The following is a 16,714-nucleotide window of genomic DNA, read 5'->3' on the forward strand; positions in this document are numbered from 1 at the left end:
AATATATATTAACGATGTGCCATCAAGTCAATTCTGACTTAAGGTGGCCCTTTTCAGCTTGCCCAAGGCTACATAGGCTGGCTGTTCTCCTCAGAGGCAGAGCAAGGAATTGAGCTCCCAACCTCTGGCTCTGCAGCCACATACCGAAACCACTGAGCTATCCAGCCAGCCATCTGCAATATATACTACTATCTTATTCTTGCAGGACTGCTGAAAAGATCATATATCATAGAACTGTAAAACTGAAGGGGACCTAGAGGGTCATCTGTGACTAAATGAATGCAGCATTCATATGCTCAGTTGATACTGCTTTATAATAACGAGCAGTCTATTGTATATCTTGCAGGTCATTGACAAGAGTAAGCGAGATCCCTCGGAGGAGATTGAGATACTTCTACGGTACGGACAGCACCCAAATATCATCACACTGAAGGACGTGAGTGTAATAGTAGAATAGGATTCATCCACTTCCCATGCTCTGGAATTGCCCTTTGGAAATACAAGGCTTTCTTCGCTGAAGGGTGGGTGGGTGGTGTTTAGTTTATCTGTAGAAATGCATGGCAGAAGCATATGAACAAGCATCTCTTCTGACTTGACTGCAATAAATAAATAAATTTCTTCCTTGTGGCTCTTGCTTCGCATAGAGACGGCCTTGGGAAATTCAGAGAAGGCACACAACTGTACACAAGCACATTCTGATGGTGCACTTAACAGAGCTGTGAATGTTTGCTTTAGTTCACTACTAGAGCTGCTTGTAGTGGAAGTGTATTGCTGGACTTATGCACACATTCTGCCATGATCTCAGAGTCTTTGGTTAGAGTGCTTCAGAAGGATGGAGCTTCATCCTCTGTGTTGGTTTCTGTCTCACTGAATGATGCTGAAAAATACTGCAGCATTTTCATATCTCTCTTATAGTGGGCATGTGCCATGGCTATCTGGAATCCCTAGTGTGCCAGCACAAATCTGCATCAGCATGGACCATAGTTTGCCCTTTGTGGCTTCCGGGCCTTAAGTACAGTCGCTTGCAAGAATGGTAGTTTGGATGTAAATGCCAACAAATACACTGGTTATGGGTTTCATGAGTTCAGCTCAGTAACTTTTTGTGAACCTGTCCATAAATATCCATTTGGCAGGTGTATGATGACGGCAAGCATGTCTATCTGGTGACAGAGTTAATGAGAGGTGGGGAGCTGCTGGATAGGATCCTCAAGCAGAAGTGTTTCTCTGAAAGGGAGGCCAGCTCTGTCCTACATACGATTTGCAAAACAGTAGAATACCTCCATTCGCAAGGGGTAAGTATGAGATGGTAACAAAGAGGCCAGCTATGTGGGTTCTCTTTTCCTCTGCTTTTCACCTGTGGAGAAGCAGATGTTGCCACTTTTGGAGAGGAAGATACGTGATGCTTCTGCACTCAGGAGAGGTGCAACACACTTACCCATAACAGTGCAAACTGATTCACCTGAATTGTTAAGAAAGGTTTAAGAACAGGTGATAAAACATTTGGCTTGTAAGCACTTAAAAAAAAAAGAATGCAGTATAGCGCTGCATCAACAGAAGCACAGCATCCATATCAAGTGAAGTCCAACTTTGGCCCAACCTTTCTAGGAATACTGCATCCACTTCTGGTCACTCCAATTTAAGACAGGTATTTGGAAATTGGGACATGTCCAAAGAAGGGTGACCAGTATGATAAAGGGCATGAAAACCGAGCCATATGAGGATTGGTTGGGGCATTAGATATGTTCCCTGGTGAAGAGAGGACTGAGGGGTGAGCCATTTGAAGGGCTTCAGAGGGCTTGTTCCCATCCGGTTGTCACACAAAGGTAGCCAAACAGCTGCAAAAGACAGAATGTTTTTAGTGGTGATGTCTTAAACTCTATATGGACAGCGGCTGGACTCCATCCCTTTCTGCTGTTAGGTATGCCCTGAAAGATTTATCCAGAAAAGACTTTTAACCATTTGTGATCTGCTGTTTAGAATTCTTCTATTTCATTCAATATCTGATAGCTATTTTTGTGGTTTTTTTCCTTGTATGTTACTTTTGCAAGCTAATTGGGCTGTTTTGTAAAAAAAGAAGTGGAATACGTATAAATAGCTTGTAATGATATATGTGAACTCTAGAGATGGAGCGGTTGCCCGTACTTTACAGGGCAAGGTATAGAGATGACCTGCGGTTTCTGCCATTGCCTTCCCAGGTGGTTCACAGAGATTTGAAACCTAGCAACATCCTGTACGTAGATGAGTCTGGTAACCCAGAGTCTCTACGTATTTGTGATTTTGGCTTTGCCAAGCAGTTGAGAGCAGAGAATGGGCTCCTCATGACCCCTTGCTATACTGCCAACTTTGTGGCTCCAGAGGTGAGTAGCTCCTGAGCCTGTCGTTATGAAATTCCTCTTGTTGTCTATAAAACAAGCTATTCCACCGCTTCATGTGATATCTGCTCTTCAACACTACTGGTTTTAAAAGTGTGGGTCAGAGAGACACTGGGCGTCTTTTGTTTTCTGCCCTTCCTAGCAAGAAATGAAATCATTCTTGTCACCCCAGCTTTCTACTATTAAGCAGTTTCCAGTTTGTGATCCCCTTTTGTGAACTCTGGCTGTCTTCTTTCTATGGCACAGCACCTGGTCTGTAAAAAAAAGAAGAGCCCCCTCTGAATTCTTACAAGCAGGGATTCACAAACTGACTTGAGATTAGGAAATGCAACCATGGGCTCTAAGTCTTGCCATTGGTGGCAAGGTTTGAGCCAAGTTCCAAATCAGAAGTTATGTAATTTGCTCTCACACCTCTTTCTGATCTTGAAAAGTTTGGAGATAGAGGCTATCATGAAATCAACGTAAAAGTCGAAACCTACTGTCCAAGGAGGAGGAGGAGGAAGCGGGTTTGCAGGGATGGGCAAAGCTACCTAGAGATTTTTAAGTAGAGGGAAGATGGCCACCTGCTAGGGATCCACTAGGTCTTGATTTCCTACTTCAGGAGTGGGGTGGAGTGGGAGATCCTTAGAGTTCATTCCAGCTCTAAAGGTTCCCCTTGACATTTAGACTAGTCATGTCTGACTCTAGGGTGCAGTGCTCGTCCCTGTCTCCAAGCCGTAGAGCTTGGAGCTACATTTGTCCGTAGACAGTTTCCATGGTCACGTGGCCAGCACGACTAGACATGGAACACCGTGACCTTCCCACCGAGGTGGTGCCTATTTATCTACTCACATTTTTCATGCTTTTGAACTGCTAGGTTGGCAGGAGCTGGGACAAGCGGCAGGAGCTCACTCCGTCGCGTGGATTCGATCTTATAACTGCTGGTCTTCTGACCCTGCAGCACAGAGGCTTCTGCAGTTTAACCTGCTGTGCTACCACGTCCCAGCTCTATAGTTGTGTGATTCTACCTGCAGATCATATGGTGCAGCAGACAATTGACTTCAGTGCTTTCTCACCACTGTTTTGTATCTGATTTTGGTTAGTGGACCTTGAAAGTATTTGTGACAAAAGATGAGTGAACACATACATGCTGTATTAGCTATTATTACACTAATGGGAGTCATAAATCTTTGATGACCAACTACAGATCATCCAAAGATCCAGCAGTAGATCCTGATCTACTTCAGACCTCCCTTGGCCTACATGACCCCTGTCTTCCAATCACAACCCTGGTGAAAATGGCCCATGAGGACCAAGACTCCAAATCTAAAGTATAGGGTTCAGGACCCAAGTGTAATATAGACCAGAGAATGAATGCAAATAATAGATTTTCAGTGTGAGGTTGTAACTAAATTCTAAACTAAATTCTAAAAAAGAATTTAGTTCCCTGTGGTTCTGTTTTGTTCCAGATCATTTTGGTCTCTCTGCGTGTCTGTTTGCTCTCCATCTGCCCAGAGAAACATTTTGCTTTTCTCTAAGAAATGAAAAGTATGTATGTGTGTGTGCACAGACACACATAGTTGCTTGCTAGATAAGTTCACATACAAATTGATTTGTGGAAATGGACCAGGCCTGATGCTTTCTTGATAGATGAGCAATTTTCATTGAATCCTCTTAGTCATATAAAATGTTGGATCATATCATGACTTTTGCATTGCAGAGCTACGATGTGGCAGAATTGTAATGATTATGCTTCTTAGCAAATATAACAGTGAGTTGTTTTCTAGACTTGTGGACTCCCTTATGCCCCAGTTAGAGTGGGCTGAGTTTACTTTGCTACACTGTCCATGGAACTTTTGGCAACAACTCTGAGTTGGGTGTCCCGGCCATTCCCTTTAGTCACCAACAGAGAATGGTAAATTCAGGTTAAACTGAATTTGTGAATTTCCTAAATCTCTCTACATTTGGGGTTTTGTGTGTTCTCAAGCATCCTGTTTTGGTATGTGGTGCTCAGTTACTCAAATCAGATTAATTTATTTACGTTGTTCTATTCAGTGCTTTCCTTTGGTTTTAAATCCAGAGAAACAAGCAGGAAAAATCATGTCCTAAATTTTTGTCCACTTTTTATCAAATTTCATCCTATTTTTCTTGGGAATGATACTCAAGATTCCCTGGCTTCTTTTTCTTGGCTCTCTTCTCCTCTAGGTTTTGAAACGTCAAGGCTACGATGAAGCCTGTGATATCTGGAGCTTAGGGATCCTCCTCTACACAATGTTGGCAGGGTAGGTGCAGCATCCATTTTGTTTCCTTTGCAGGTCTATAGGTGTACAGTATTGCATTTTGTTCCCCACATCTTCTTCCAAGGACCTCAAGGAAGCACAGGGGGTCCCCTTCTACCTATTCAAACTGAAAGGCCTTCTATTCGAAACAAGGTCTTCACAAAGTAACAGAAAGAACAACTTAAGCACCAGGCACTTAAAGGAGGACATTTGGAAACCAAGTTGCCACCACTAAGAAGGCCTTTCCTCTACTAGCTCTCCATCTCTTGGCTGAACCAGTCAGAAAAAAGAGTCCCTGAGGACTATGGGGAGGCATCTCTGGGAGAAGACAATCTCTCATGTAACCTGACCCCAAGCAGGTGGTTTTTAAAGATTAATCCAAGTTCTTTAAATTGGGCCCAGAAAGAGATTGAAAACCAGTACTGATGGTAGAGCATGTACAGTTGTCCAATTTCAGTTAGCAATCTTCAAGAGCCAATTTTGGTTCAGTTCTAGACCATTTTCTAAGACAGCGTTACACATAGCATATTCTAGTAAATGGAATGAGATTACTAGGGTGTGGATACAACACAAGGTGACAAGATCCATTTCTTTGGGTATAGACTGCCTTCGAGGCACTGCATGAATTCCAATCTGCTTCTCTTTGGCAAGCTTGCTGTAGCATGAGTCTTCCTGCCAAAGGAATGGGAGGCATGCCACACCCTAGGGTAGGGTAGCCTAAAGCTGGTATTAACACTAGATGGCAGCATTTTCTTTAAATTCTCAAAAGATATTTCTGTGCCTTGTGTTTCTTGGGGCACCCCTGATAGCAAGGAAGAGGGTGGGTTGGGGAAGATGATTTACACAGATGGGTGGCAGGGCAGTGGCAACTCTTGAAGAGCTGCTTAGCCCAAACTCACTAAAAGGAGAAAGAAACATGGCCACTAAACATGTAGGTGATGGAGTAGCTATAAGGATATTGGGCCATGTAACTTGCAGGAAATGGCCTAAATGCTCAAGGAACCCAGTGGTAGGCCATACCGTTTAGTGTTCCAGATGAAAAATTAAGAAGCGCTTTCTCATGGCATCTCTTAACTCATTCTTCTTCAGAAAAACTGGAATTGCCTCTATGTAATGCCTAGGTAATATTCTGTGTAGTAGCTTACAGAGGCAGGACCACGTACCCTGAGTAACAGAATGGTATTATGTCTGTTCTTCAACCCTTCTGAAGGATTCACTTTATCCAGAAGCAGTTTCAAATAATTGTGTGCCCAGCGAAAAGAGGAAATGCATTGTTATCCTGGCATCATAACTGGACAGATAGAAATACTAAAAAACCTGGCACCATGTGCCTCCTCCCACATCAGCCTTCCTGTTCATATAAATCTATACATAAGGGCATGCTGATGGTTCTGTTGCTTGCACATGTACAGCGGGTGGTAAACAAGATGAAGGCCTGTTGGCTGTGGTAGATCACCTTTGCAGTTCCCTCCGTCTGTCCCACTATCACCTTCTCTAGCCAGCAACACCCATCCAGAGCCTCAGAGATGCCTCCCATCTCTTTTTAACTGGAGGTGCATTTTGTACAAAATAGTCCAGGGATATATAGAGGTGGGCAAGGCCATTTTTTAAATCTCAAAGCCGCCTTTCTTATGTCCACTATTTCAGCTTGTCAAGTAGGTTAAATTTATGCAACCCAGGTTGACTTTCTGTATTTCAACCTTCCACAGAGACAAGCTCGTCCTGTGGCCAGATGCCTTGTTTGTTCCAGATGTGGTGCCAAATTCCACATTTCTCAAGGCGTAGGTAGTCCAGTCATCCATTTCCCATAATCTGACTTCCATTCACACTCTCAGTGTGCATCAGCTCTGACTGTCTACTTATAGTGTATATCCTAATTCCTCAAACTCCCTCACCTTTTTGTTTATTAAGGCAAAAGGAACAAAGCCCTTTCTCCTGTCTCCTCACAGGGATTTGCCAAATGGACAGTCAGTAGTTTTTCACTCGCCTATCAGCTAGTGAATTCCCCAGTGCCTGACTTTATGAGGAACTATTCAACCAAGGCTGTGGCAGCCTCTCAAGTCTTCCACATGGTTTATCCTCACTTGAAACCTACTGTGTCCCTACATGATTCTGGCCCTCTCCTTTTCTGAAGCACTGCAGATTGGGCATCTGGGCTAGAAACGATGGCTCCGTTAGTCATGCGGTCTTCTCTTGGTAGAGTTCTCCCTCCCACCGCATCCTCCAGCAGGTGAACCTACCAGTCACCCACTTGTGTGAGGTGAAGAGACCCCAACAAAGAGGAACAAGTCACACACCTGTGACTATGCTTCTTCTATAGGTCAACTGTGGTCTCACACATTGGGTCCTCCTCTCCTTGGTGCTCAAATGCATGTTTTCATTTTAGTGGCAGGCTACGAACTGAGAAGGATGGGCAGGTTGCACCAATAGATGTACAGTGGGAAGCGGGGAGGTCCTGCCAAAGGGACTGGTCAGACACAGAATGTTCCATGGGGATCTCTGTGCAGGGGCAAGATCCCTTTGTGCACAGATAGCCACTCAAAGATCTATAGGTAAGCAAGCTGTCCTCGGCTTTCAGACAGTGGGTCCTGCTTATACATTTTTCTGAGAAACATGCTTTTTTGGAGTCTTTGGCTCCTTTTTTATTCATGTAAGCAGGGGTTTTCTACATGGCCTCTGCTGATATGGTCTACCCAGAATCATATATTTCTTAAAGATAACTACTACCAATACATTATTATTAATCACTCTAAAATTAGAACAAGTAACTTGAAGCAACCTGTACCAATTTTTTTCCATTCCTAACCAATCGCTAACAGACTAGACCGTATGAGTCAGCTGTATAATGCAACACATTGTCTAATTGCACAGCCATGATTATAATGAGTTACAAAATCTTCTAGTACATAAATATTGGCCAGTTCTGTGTCAAAACTCCATTTTTGTGCATTGTTTTTATATCAGAACGTGTGTTCAAAAGTTTTTTAAAGCAAAAGTAATACCTGCTAAATTCTTTGCTAGGAATTTAGTGGATTTTCTGCAAGGTAAAGATGGGTGGCTAAAGCAGGACCATCTCTTCCTTCCTTGCCTGCGGACTGTGGTTTCTCCTTCTCCTCTTTTCCGTCTGGTGTTATGATATGGCAGCTTAAAAAAATTCCCCTTGCAGGTACACTCCATTTGCAAATGGCCCTAACGACACTCCTGAGGACATCCTTACTCGGATAGGTGGGGCAAAGTTTTCCCTCAAAGGTGGAAATTGGGACACCGTTTCTGACACAGCCAAGGTAAGCCTTAGTATTTAAAGTTCAAGGCAAAGATGGGAAGTTAACCCCATCCTGCTCCCGCCTGTTAGAAAGTGACAGAGGGAAAGGCTTGGTATTTCTGGATTCTGGCAGCATTTCCCAAAGGAAAGGGCCTCTTGCACTGAATGATGACCTGTCCCCCTCACTCCATCTATCTACAGCAGGGCTGGGGAACCTAGGCTGTTGAGCTACCACTCTCATCAGCCCCAGCCAGCGTAGTCAAGGCCCAACTGTGATGGCAGCGTTTGGATGGTACAGGTTACCTGATCCTGCTGTAGAACTACTTGTCCTCTTCAGCTCTCTGCAGAATTTTAATGTGGACTCTATTCCTTGGAGCAGAACCAATGATTTCTGAGAATGGCCAATGATCTTATTGGTTATTTACACTGGCATAAGTGCAGTGGCTTAAAATGCAGCAGCAAACTGTTAACAAGTCACCACTTGTATCCCACATCTTGCAACAGCTGTACAGCTGGGACCAGACAAGTGATATAAGCAGCAACTTGTTATTTATCATAACTAACCAGTAAGATTCTGACCACTGTTTCCTTGGCTATACATTCTTTTTTGAAATCCACAAGTAAGATTTCTTTTCAATACCCATGAACAAGATTTTTAGATAATATTTTCCAGGCTCTAGACCCTGTTCTGTGTATGACATGTGTGGCTTTCCCTTGTGTTGCTGCCATGCTGTTACTGCTCCTGACCTATTTTCTGCTACTGCTTCTCTCTGTTCTTCCCTCCATCCCTCAAACAAGATGATGCAAGCACCCGGTGTACTGATATTGGGTGACATTGTGCCCTCATGTGAAGTAAGCACTCTTTGTATAATGGACAGCTGTCTCTAAATAAACTTTGAATGATAAACTCTGGTTTCAGAACAAGCTCTTTGCACAGAACATGGTCTAAAACATGAATTAATCAATCTGGCTAATCAGTTAATCAAGCTGATGCCCTCCAGATGTTCTGGAGAGTTCCCATCATGCTGCTCCTTAATAGTGCTGCCTATAGCTGATGAGAAGTGCAGTCCCGAAGATCTGAAGGCCAGTGAAGTGGAAAGCTGATAGTGGCATGTATTTTCTGTTAACAAATGGAGATAAGAGAAGTCGATTACTAACATGCTTCAAATGATCTGGTGCTTTGGGATTCGATTTTTTTCCTAACAGATGCCATATTTGCCAGTGTGGTGAGAGATATTCTACTTTGGGGTGGGAAAGATTTGAGGGCTCGAGAGCCAAATTCAAATCCACAGCCCCAACCAAGGACTCTAGCAGGCCCAGAATTGGCTGAAAATTGCCTTTTTAAAATAAAAACCAATCAGGAAGCATCTTAGATGTGCCTTCCAGTTTGAGTTGGAGGGATTGATGTAAAAGAATCCTGGGGGACCCCTCCAAAGCCCAGGAGCAGCAGATAACTGCTTCTAGGGTATATTTTGGCCACATCAGGCCATGCTTTTCTTTTTAAAGCACTGTTTTGGTTTTCTCATCTTTGGCAGGCTCTGGGGTGGTCCTGAGGGCTGAGGAAATGCCAGTAGAAAGGCTGCCTTTTGCCCATTCCTATTTCCCCCCCACATGCACACACACACACACACACAGAGTGCCATATGTGGTGCTCTAGATGTTGTCAAACTATACTCCCATCACAGCTCATCACTGATTCTGTTGGGATAGGGCTGATGGGAGTCCAGCAGCATCTGGAGGGATTACGCTTTGGAGAGGAACAAGGTTCCATACTTAACAACCCAGCTTATGGCAGGCAGACCACCAGGTCAGATGGTGAGATCATTAGCTTAGTGTAGCCAGTGGCTTTTAAAAAATACTAGATGGCCTAAGTCTTCAGTCCAACACGTGACTCTCCAAACCAGATGGAGAATCACATTTTTCCATTTGAGGAAAAAGAAGCTTATAGCAGCTACCTATTTTGCATGTTCCCTGCAGGATCTCGTATCCAAGATGTTGCATGTTGATCCTCAACAGCGCCTGACTGCCAAACAAGTCCTTCAACACCCATGGATAATCCAGAAGGACAAGCTGCCCCAGAGTCAGCTCACTCACCAGGATGTACAACTTGTGAAGGTAACAGGGGTTGGGTTGGGAGGGGCCTGTAAGCCTCCTGGGATAGCAAACAGATTGACCCCAGAAAGGTCTGCTTCCTTTTCCTTACTTCCCTCCGCTTCCTTCCACTACAAGCAGTCGGTAGCTTCAGGATCTTGTATGTAAAGATGCTTATTTCTGAGCCAAAAAGGGCCCTCTGAACTAGAACATGTTAACTACTTTGCCTCATCGAACAGATCTATCAACTATTTTTGGTGCCTTAGCCAGTGGGAAGGGGGGGGGGGAGAGAATAGTTTGTCAGAGTACATGCTTTGCATGTTAAAAGTCCCAGGCTCTGTCTCTGATATCTTTGTTTAAGAAAAAGGCTCTTAGGGGAAAGCAGCTGATGGGCAAAACTCTCCCTGATTAAGACTCTGGAGAGCCACTGCTAGAGGAGATAATACTGAGGGGCAGAATGATAAATAATTTAACCTGCTGTTTCTGTGTTGTATTGCCCCATATTTTTGTGTTTTCTTCAAAGTGGCTACAAAAGTGCAATAGACATACATTACATGAATCCTGCATGAAAAACAGGAACAGCAGCAGTTACTGTGGTTCCTCTGGAGTGGGCATACATTGTCTCTGAATTGTCTTTGCCATGAGAAAATATCTCACATTGTTCGACAGCAGTGAGAAGATACGTGTATATGTGTACTCCAAGCCCTGGTAATAGCCAAAATCCTGTTGGCAAAACAATGTCATCAGCGGGGGAAATTTGCATAAATTAAACGCTTCCTACTTCTATCTTATGGCTCTCACAGATCCTGTGTAATGCCTTTCCCCATGTGGAAACCAGGGAGCAGCAGGATAGACGAAGGAAGCCTTTAATTACCAAAAATCAGCACCGTGGGATGACATAACAGGCAGGGGAAACTTTCCATGATTAAGGAATTCTTTCTTCTATCCCGTAGTTCCCAAGGCTTCCACACATTGAAGGATTATATGGAAGCCATGGGGGCCACAGGTCATCATTAGGAAGTGTTTAATTTCCAAATATCACCCCCTGCCTTTATCAGCCTTCCACAGGCATAGTTATGCCAACAAGACCTCAGCCAGTTTAAAACTGTGTATATTTGCTATTACTAGTTTGGTATTTGTTTCTTTTAACCAAATTGTACATGATTACAAAGTTTCCAATATAAAACAATTCTATACATGGAAATGAAGATGGAATGAAATTATATTGGATGGATGGCTTTCTTTACAGGTTGACCCCTGGACCTGGAAACACACTAAGATGGCTACTGTAAAACAGGACAGCTATGTCCTAACTATGTAGCAGTTATCATCAAGCAGAAAACTAATACCAAAGTGCATCAAGAATGCAAAAATACAAGGAATAGGCTTCCCCATCTCAGTCCCCTGTCCTCAAGCATAGGCTGCTGCTCTCTTGAAAAAGACTATTTTGCAAATACATGGTTTGCAGAAAACCAATTCTGACCCTAAGGTTTCCTTGATTACACTTATATTAACGATGTCAAGCATTTTTGGGGAGCTTACTGAAAAAGGGAAGAGTGCAGTGTTCTTTCCTCTCCTTTATTTCACATTCAAAACTGGGCCTTGGATGTGGCTTCCTCCTTTATATGTTTATGCCTCTTAAGCAAATACTCATGCCACTGTTTTTTCCCAGGGTGCCATGGCTGCCACATATTCTGCATTGAACAACTCCAAGCCAAGCCCCCTGCTGAAGCCCATTGAATCCTCCTTCCTGGCACAAAGGCGAGTCAAGAAGCTTCCATCTACTACATTGTGACCTGGAAATGCTCCCTCCAACTATCCACACATACCAGTGCTGCTTCTCTTGACTCTGCACGAGCCTTGCCTGGATTTCAGGGAGGCAGAACCCATCCCAGCAAGACAGCCATTTTGAGGCATTTCCTCAAATGCGTATCAGGGCCAAGTGCCTTTGGAAAGACTTGTTCTTGCTCTCCCTGTGGATTTTTCTTGTTTTGTTTTTTGTTTTAAGTGTATAGAGAGACTATTTGTAAAGGGTTGTGTATAGGCGCAAGAGTTTATGGCTCACTGCCTGTCACACAGCCAGTTTCCTCCACCTGCGAACAACCAAGTTTTGGACAAGATGATGCTTCTACAATCCAAATCTGGTACAGCTGGAATAATGTTCATTTTGCCCTCTCATCAAAGTCACTCCAACAGAGGGTTTTATTTTTCTCTTACTCCCTCTGCCTATTCAGATACTCTCCCTTTGATGTAATCTATGACATCTCATGTGCACAAGCTTCTTTGATTTCACATTCTTCATCTTTCAAGCAACATGATCGCTGTCCAAGAGATTTTGAACATCATTTTCTCCCCTCTTTCCTTTCTCCTTTGGATATCACATTATTATGGACACACTCACCTGTAATGCCAGAATTATTACTAATTTTCAACATCCTTGAATCCAGTGACTAATGCCAGTGACTAATGCCAGAAATATCTAGCTTTTGAACATGAAATGTTCTTGTAAGAAAACTGTTTTTCCATGGGGAAGATATCAGGTTTTCTAGGTGAGAGGGTTGTCTTTTCTTTTTAAAAATTCTGTCCAGATAGCACAACCCAGAGCCTCATGATGCAGTGCAAAAAAATCAGCTTGGCTCTGTCTCTTTTTTTAATTTAAATGATTCTGTGGCTGGTAACTCAGGGTTTCTGTCTGAATTTTCAAATAAAACAGATGCAGTTGAAGAGGTTTTACTGATTATCCTTGTACTCACCCATCCATCTTTGTTGTACTCCAGGTCAATGGTTCTCAATCTTTGGTCCCCAGATGTTGACCTCAACATCTAGAAGCTCCATATGACTAGGGATCAGGGATTGTGGGGTTTGTAGTCCAACAAAATATACAGACCAAAGGGTAAGAATCACTGCTCTACATTTCTATATTGCATCTGCTCTGTACGTAAGAAGACAATCTGACCCACTCTTACAATCTCTGGCACAGAAAATTCTGTATGTCTTAAAAATCTCTCCTGTTGTAGTTCCGACATGAGAGGGCCTGCCATGATTGTTAACTGTGTGGTTTCCTGGTTCTTTGATGAAAGAGAACAAGAAGAGATATGTTACATCAAAAAGAGTGCAAGGGAAAGGAAGCTTGGAGCTAAGTTTGTCCATAGACCGTTTCTGTGGTCACGTGGCCAGCGTGACTAAACACAGAATACCGTTACCTTCCCAACGTGGTGGTACTTATTTATCTACTTGGACTTCTAGGTTGGCAGGAGATGGAACAAGCAACAGGAGCTCACTCTGTTGCGTGGCTTCAATCTTACGACGGCTGGTCTTCCGACCTTGCAGCATAGAGGCTTCTGCGGTTTAACCTGCAGTGCCACCATGTCCCATGTCTCATTAGTTAGCAGTAATTCTACAATTTAATGTATGCACACATAGATCAACAGCGCGATTCTGGCATCTGTTAGACTTCTATTTGCACATTTAGTGAATTTCCTCCAGATAATTAATTGCAGGTGTTGGTTTTTAACATATTAATGTATAGTAAGTCAATTTCTGCCCTTTTGAAAGAAATTTTCACTGCTATGAGTACTACATTTAAAAATTTCAAATTAATGGAATTTGGAAGAGAAATCACAATAATGAACATGGACCAGAAATGCCATGCATGTTTTAAATGCTATTTGCAAGAGAGAGGCTACTTAAGGAGGCTTTTGTTCTTTTTTCAAGTGGTAACCTGAGAGCACTTGATTGATAACTTGCATTTCCATTGTGATCAAAATGTTCAAGACAGATTCCAAAAACTACTATAAAATAAACTTAATGGTACAGGAAAATTGCTGTTAAGCAAAATCTTCGTCAAGAAAAAAAAAACCCATTGGAATGCATTGAAAACCTGTCAATGCGTTCCAATGGGGGAAATACCTCATCGTCCAGCGAAGATCGCCCATAGAGAACAGCTGATCAGTTGTTTAAAATCACTGTCTTCCGAAGCAGGGATCTGGAAAACAGCCATTTTGCGGACGGAAGCCATTTTACAAAGGGAAGCCATTTTGTGGAGCCAGAAAAATCGTCGTTTAGCAAACAAACGGTTCGCGAAGCAGGCTCCTAATCAATGTCAAGCAAAAAAACCCCATTGGAACCATCGTTTTGTGATCGCAATAGCGATCGCAAAAAACTCATCGTAAAGTGATTTTTACGTCATGTGGGGTAAGCGTCTAGTGGGGCACCACTGTATAGTGAAGATAAAAGATGTGCATTTCAGGTAAGAACAGTTTGAAATGTTTTGGACTTCAACTCCAAGAAGCTCAGATACAATGGCCAATGTAAAGAATTGTCAGATATATAGCCAACTATATCTAGAGCAGCAAAGACTCATTCATTTGAGGCTAGCATATAACTTTCCCTGCCCCCGTTTTGACTGTATTTTCCTACAGTCAAACTTGGTAAATATTGGCAAGTTCTAGTTTTTCAGATACTATCTGCTAATATCAGTTTATTAGATGCACCTAATTATTAGCAGATTCCCTCTGTGGTGTAATTGATAGAGTGACAGACTAGGACTCTGGGGAACAGGGTTCAAATCCCTGCTCAGACATAGAATGGGTAAAACCAATCCTTAAATATCTTTCTTACTTTTTATGGTTACTGTTTCGACTTGACAGCACAAAACTACTGACGGGCTGGTTTATTCTAACCTAATTATTAGAATATTTATTCTGCCAATGTATTCAGTATATCCCCTCTTTTCTTTTTCTGTTTTCCAGAGGAGGTGAAAAGAAGGTAAATTTTAATTACATTCCGCACTTTACTGGTTGGAGGTGCCCCACATTAGTTGATGTGCAGCTATAGTGAATGGTGAAAGTTACAGTCCACCATGTCTAGAGGGTGCCAGATTGTAGAAGGCTGATACTAGTCCTAAGGGGAGGTATTTTTGTGAGGGATGCTCCTTGGTATCTATATAAGGTATGATAGGAGGCACCAAGCCAATTGGGCTCAATCTGGAGGCTACTGAAAAAAAGGTATGAGGTTTTGCTGCTTTCAAATCTCTGTGATTTTAATGTATAAAGAGCAGTAGAAAGAAGTACATACTAGTATATTCGTCCTTGAGAAGAGATTAAGGGGAGACACTGTAGCATTCTTCAGGTTTCTGAAAAACTGTCATGCAGCATATGGAGTAATTTATTCTCTGCTGCTACTTTTACAGCAATAAACTACCGTAACTGCCCTGCAACTTATTTCTTCTTATGCAGGTAGTACTTGGATTTTATTCTCATCCAAACAAAAGCCCAGGACAACAATACATAAGAGGAGCTTGACACACCAAATGACAGTTATCATTCAGAAATACATATCAAATTAAAGTGCAACTTCAAATAGCCATTTTCCACTCAAGACTTGCCAATAGGCTATCTAATAGCCAATTATGAACAACTTTCACTTTCAGGTGACCACCCAAGGAAGCTTTATAAACATCATCTCTCCATCCTCCTATCCTATTTCCTTTGACGCTGCAGATAATTTTATACAGACCAGGCTACTGAAAGTGTAACAGTCTACATTGTAGGTTGGTTAGGAAGACACAAATGAGAGAAGGAATATAAAATGTCTTATGTGCCAAGTGCCATATCAGACAAGTAAATGGGTTCTAGATCAAATCACATCACAAGCTAAAATGACTAAACTGAGGCTATTGTACTTTAGACATGTCATGAGGAGATTGGAATCATGTGAAAGACAATACAGTGGTGCCTCGCAAGACGGGTGCTCCGTTTAATGATGAATCCACATTACGAGGTTTTTGCGATCGCAAAACGATGTTTTGAATGAGGGAATTTCGCTGCGCGACAATTGGTTCCCTGTTTCAGGAACCGATTTTCGGCTCCCGACGATCAAAACAGCTGATCGTCGGGGGTTCAAAATGGCCGGCGGGTGCTCAAAATGGCTCCCCGCTGTGTTTAGGAGCCATTTTTCGCTACACAGGCACCCGAAAATGGCTGCCCCTATGGAGGATCTTGGCTGGACGGTGAGTTCTTAGCCGATTGGAACGCATTAACCAGGTTTTAATGCGTTTCAATGGCTTTTTTTTTCGCTTAACGTTTTCATTCTACAGCGATTTCACTGGAACAAATTAACGTTGTAATGCGAGGCACCACTGTAATGCTAGAATGGGAAAAAAGAAAAGCAGACCATGAGATGCATTGACTCCATCAAGGAAGCCACAGCAAAATCTGAGCAGGAATGTTAATGATACGATTTTTAGAAGTCGTTAATCAAGCAACATGACAGCACATAACAACAACAAATCTCAATTGCAAATGAAGCAGACAATGCATCCTGGTATTTTCGACATAGCAGGAGTTCCCTGCTCTGGTTGCATGTAGAATCAGCCCAGCATACTAATTTGTTCCTATGTACAACTATATTCTCACAGCTCGAGGCAGTGCAGAAAGTATGGACATGTTTGTCCAGGAGACTTGCCATTGTTTGTCTCTATTTTAAAACACCCTGTGAATCATTTTCTTGTATTTAGAACATTTACAAAGTTTCTGGAGAAAAAGGAAGACAGCATTTCTGGATTGCCACTTCTTTTTCAGTTAGGACATCTGCTCCCTTAATTTTGTTCCATCAGTGTAGTGGCTGGTCTATCTCAATTATGTCAATTAGAGATTCAATGCTGAGTTACTGAGATTCAATGCTGAGTTACTGAAGTGAGCTGTTTTTTTCTTTCCTTGGTAGAATAAAGA

At 42.6% G+C, this 16,714-nt stretch overlaps 1 protein-coding gene across 6 annotated transcripts in view; it reads left to right on the forward strand.

Moving 5' to 3' along the window:
• RPS6KA1 (ribosomal protein S6 kinase A1) overlaps nucleotides 1-12,707 on the forward strand; it is a 98,112-nt gene extending 85,405 nt beyond the window's left edge. For 5 of the 6 annotated variants that reach the window (XM_072980092.2, XM_072980093.2, XM_020806896.3 and 2 more), the window contains 7 exons: nucleotides 347-436; nucleotides 1,134-1,292; nucleotides 2,196-2,357; nucleotides 4,557-4,633; nucleotides 7,797-7,914; nucleotides 9,870-10,007; nucleotides 11,656-12,707. In XM_072980092.2, the coding sequence (XP_072836193.2) occupies nucleotides 347-436; nucleotides 1,134-1,292; nucleotides 2,196-2,357; nucleotides 4,557-4,633; nucleotides 7,797-7,914; nucleotides 9,870-10,007; nucleotides 11,656-11,778 (867 nt within the window). In that variant the 3' untranslated portion in view covers nucleotides 11,779-12,707. Of the gene's footprint in view, nucleotides 1-346; nucleotides 437-1,133; nucleotides 1,293-2,195; nucleotides 2,358-4,071; nucleotides 4,123-4,556; nucleotides 4,634-7,796; nucleotides 7,915-9,869; nucleotides 10,008-11,655 lie in introns of all 6 variants that reach the window. The other variant, XR_013538399.1, reaches the window with a different exon arrangement.
• The last annotated feature ends 4,007 nt before the right edge of the window (nucleotides 12,708-16,714 follow it).

This window comes from Pogona vitticeps, chromosome 9 (genome assembly GCF_051106095.1).
Source record: "Pogona vitticeps strain Pit_001003342236 chromosome 9, PviZW2.1, whole genome shotgun sequence".
Lineage (NCBI taxonomy): Eukaryota > Metazoa > Chordata > Lepidosauria > Squamata > Agamidae > Pogona > Pogona vitticeps.